At 26.6% G+C, this 4,083-nt stretch overlaps 1 protein-coding gene across 1 annotated transcript; it reads left to right on the forward strand.

The window, feature by feature from the left end:
* The first annotated feature begins 607 nt into the window (after window positions 1–607).
* Window positions 608–1,936, forward strand: LOC145833012 (general transcription factor II-I repeat domain-containing protein 2A-like). Its single transcript, XM_082940214.1, has 2 exons — window positions 608–1,168; window positions 1,880–1,936. Exons 1-2 carry the CDS (start codon window positions 608–610, stop codon window positions 1,934–1,936), a joined length of 618 nt encoding a protein of 205 aa, XP_082796340.1.
* Window positions 1,937–4,083: the final 2,147 nt, after the last annotated feature.

The following is a 4,083-nucleotide window of genomic DNA, read 5'->3' on the forward strand; positions in this document are numbered from 1 at the left end:
TAATGAAAGCAGATTTGAAGCACTTTATTTTCTCTTTCTTTCTAATTTTTTTAGTAAATTTCATTATTATAGGACTGCAAAGCAGTTTGTTTTAACAGCTGTTACAGCTGTTGATTATTAAATATTTTTTTGAATAACTTTTACCTTTTTTAAATAAAATGAATTACAATGATTTTAATTTGATTAGATCAGTTAGTTTATATTTTTCATTTCAGTGTTTAATATTAATTTAAGAAAATTGATAAATTCCTAAAACATGAGTAAGTCTACACAAAAGTCAAGAAAGATTGAAGAAGAGCAACGCAAATTCAACAAAGAGTGGACATATGATTATTGTTTGTTCAGCATTTGGGAAGAATCATTGTTTGATTTGTAACCAAACAACAAAAAAGTGAAGAGCAACGAGTGAGTATGTTCCATAACTACATAACTGAAGCAGAAAGATCGACAAAGGCAAGTTACAAGGTAGCACAGTTGATTGCTAAATGGAAGAAACCATTTACTGGTGGAATTTGTAAAAGAGTGCTTAATGGGGGTAGTAGAATGTGTTTGTCCTGAGAAGATAAAAAAAAATTCAGATATTTGTCTTTCTGCAACGACAATAACCATGCGTATAGAAGAAATTTCTGAAGATATGAAAATGAAACAAATAAATCAAGTGGACAAATTAGAAAAATTTTCGATCTGTTTAGATGAGAGTACTGATGCAACAGATACTGCTCAACTTGGAATTTTTATTCGGGGTGTTTTCACTAACTTTGAAATATTTGAAGAGTTTCTAAGTTTAGTCCCGTTGCGCAGTACGACAACAGGTAAAGACATTCTTAATACAATGTTAAAATGCACTTATGCAATGGGTATTGATCTTAAAAAGATAGTTTCAGTCACAACTGATGGAGCCCCTGCAATGATTGGCAAAAATAAAGGCTTCGCAACTTTGCTTCAAAACCACATTATGAGTCTTGGGCATTCAGATAACCTTGTTAAGCTTCACTGTGTAATTCACGAGGAAGTATTATGTGCCAAGACGACAAGCTTAAACAATGTTATGAATATAACAGTGAAAGTAGTGAACACAATTTTGTCAAACAAACTCTACCACAGGGAGTTTAAAACAATAGTAGAAGAAGCAGAAAGTCAATACGGGGACCTTGTCTACTTTTGCCCTGTTCGTTGGTTAAGTCGTGGTGAAATGTTATCACGAGTTTACGGTCTAAGAAATGAAATAGCATATTTTCTTAAAAGTAAAAAAATAAGTATTACTGTTTTCGAAGATAAAAATTGGTTATCAAATTTAGCATTTCTGGTAGACCTCACAGGGAATCTAAACAGACTTAATTTGCAATTACAAGGAAAAACCAGTTAATTCCTGAAATGTGGTACCATATTGATGCCTTTGAAACCAAAATACGATTATGGACAGCTTATTTTGAAAATAACGACTACAGTCATTTCCCAACCCTTGAGGCCAACAAACAAAGAAATAATTTGGGTTTTTTGGATGCAATTAAAAATTTATCTGACGAGTTTTCAACAAGGTTTTCTGACCTTCGTTCTTTGGAAACTAAGTTTAAATTATTTACCACTCCGTTTGATCTAAAAGAACTAATGATCCAAACTAAATATCAAATGGAATTAATTGCGCTTAAATGTAATATTCAATTAAAATCAAAGTTTAACGCGTGTAAAAGCGTAATGGAGTTTCACAGAAATGTGTTGCCCAATAAAGACTTTCCTATGTTATCGAATAACGCAAATAAAATAGCCTGTATGTTTGGCTCAACCTACTTATGTGAGCAGTTATTTTCAAATATGAATTTTACAAAAAATTAAGTTTAGAACTAAAATAACTGATGATCATTTGAACAACGTCCTAAAGATAGCATCTTCCTCTTTATCTGCAGATATAACTAAGCTTGCTAAGAAGAAGCAGTAAAAGTAAGTGTTTTTACAATAATACGGTTTTTTAAAAGTTATTTCAACCAAATGTAATATTTTTTAAATTATTTGAACTATTTACTGTAAACTTTTATAAGGTATTTTAAAAGCTTTTGTATAGGTGTTGTTTAGCTATGTGTTTTTAAAACTGGATTATTTTCTAAATAATAAAAGTGATGCTAAACTAATTTTAACTTAATCACTCTACTTTTGTTATACTAGACTAGATGGTTAACTTTATGGTAGAGTAAAAGATTTGTTAATGAAAAAAGCCTTTAGTTACTTTTAATTAAAAAAAAATAAATTTTTACTGTTTAAGTTAATACATTAAAATAAGTTTTTCTTAAAACTTAAATTAATTTCTAGAATTTTTTCCATAGTTACTTTTAATATTCTTTAATTTATTTAATATACATTTTTAATTTTTTGCTAGTAGATTATTCAAATGAGTATATACATAATGGTTATTTATATTAAAACTTACAGTAATGATAATTGTAGTTATTTTTAGTACCTCATTGTATGAAAAAAAAAAGAGAGTTTTAATTAGTTTTTAAAAACAGCTACAGATGCAGAACCAATGAAAAATCTCATTTTTTTCGTATTTGATTCAAATGATCTTTTTCTTTATCAATTTCATTATTAATTCTTTTCCCATTTTTGCGTTGTTTGATAAACTATACTGCTACTTAATTTACGAAATAAACAACTTCAATCCAAGCTATAGCACACATAAAACTTTGATTATATATGTACGTTACATTCTAACTTATGTTTTTTGTGTAATTTTCTGGGATCTGAATTTAGTTTTTACCAATTGAAGGTCAACAATTGTAAAAAAAATGGTCTGATAAGTTTTAAATTGCATTTAAAATTCAAAATCTGTTATTAGTTTAATGTTTCAAAGGTTGTGTAACTTTTTATACTAGTTTTCTTTTATTTGAAACTATTAATAGTCTTAATTTTGTTTTAAAAATCATAATATAGTTCCACATTTCATAGAATAACTTGTTTTTTCCTTGTTATACCAAGTTAAGTTGCTAAGACAAATGCTTTAAAAAGTTTTAATTCTAACAATGTTTCCTTTTTATTGATTAATATTGCTGCTTTATAAATATTTTGTCAATTTTTTCTGATCTGTCTGAAGATAATCATGCTCTTTGTTAAGTGACGTAAGCATTTTGTTTTCGTTTCTTGCAATAACTCCTAACTAACGTTTTTTGATTCTTATAGTTCGTCTCATTATTCACATTTACTATTTTTAAATGGAAAACTCTTACTGCGGATAAATATTTGTTATAATGCTGAAAATATAATTCTACTTCACTAATGGCTTAACAAATTTTCGTTTTTTCGTTATAAGTATTTTAAACAGTTAAGTGTACATTCAAGCTGACTTATAACATTTATTTTTTTGTGTATATTTAATTCACTGTTAATAAACTTCGTTTTTTTTTGTTACAAATTTTATCTTAAACAGGGTTGCAAAATAAACTGGCTAGTTAAGAAATTTGTATACTGAGACTAAGTTAAATCTGTTAACACATTTTTTGAAACTCAGGTCTGTTTGGAACTTATTTATTTAGTATTTTAAGTAAATCTATGTTACTCAGAATTGTTTTATGATTGTAGTGTAGTTTATTTATTGTAATTTTTTCTAGGCTACTTGCATATTTTGTACCATTAAAAATTTATAAAACTTTATATAGTTTAAGCTTAATTAACAGCAACTTTTAAAAACTTAGACTGGTTTCAACTTAAACATTTTTGCTCTTAAAGTGACAAATATGCAAAAGACTAATAAACTAGTAATAAGCTATTCGAGTGATGATTATGTAAAAAAAAATGTTTTAGATTTCTTCAATGCAAACAGGTATCATTTTTTTTAGTTTACTAATTACTGAATTTTTAAAGAATTCAAGTTATTAAATCTTGAAATTTATTTTCAATGATTAATATTTTTTTTTTTGTTTGTAAAAGTGGTTGATAATATAATAAATGTATAAAAGTGATTCATAAAGTAATTCAACCTTGATTTTTATAGAAAGTTAGGTTGTAAGTAAAATATTAATTTTATTAAACTTAATTTAAATGTGTAAAGTAGTACATAGTTTATTAAGACTTAATTATATTAGTCAAAGTAAT

This window comes from Thalia democratica, chromosome 4 (assembly GCF_965202585.1).
Source record: "Thalia democratica chromosome 4, ktThaDemo2.hap1.1, whole genome shotgun sequence".
NCBI classification, from domain to species: Eukaryota; Metazoa; Chordata; class Thaliacea; order Salpida; family Salpidae; genus Thalia; species Thalia democratica.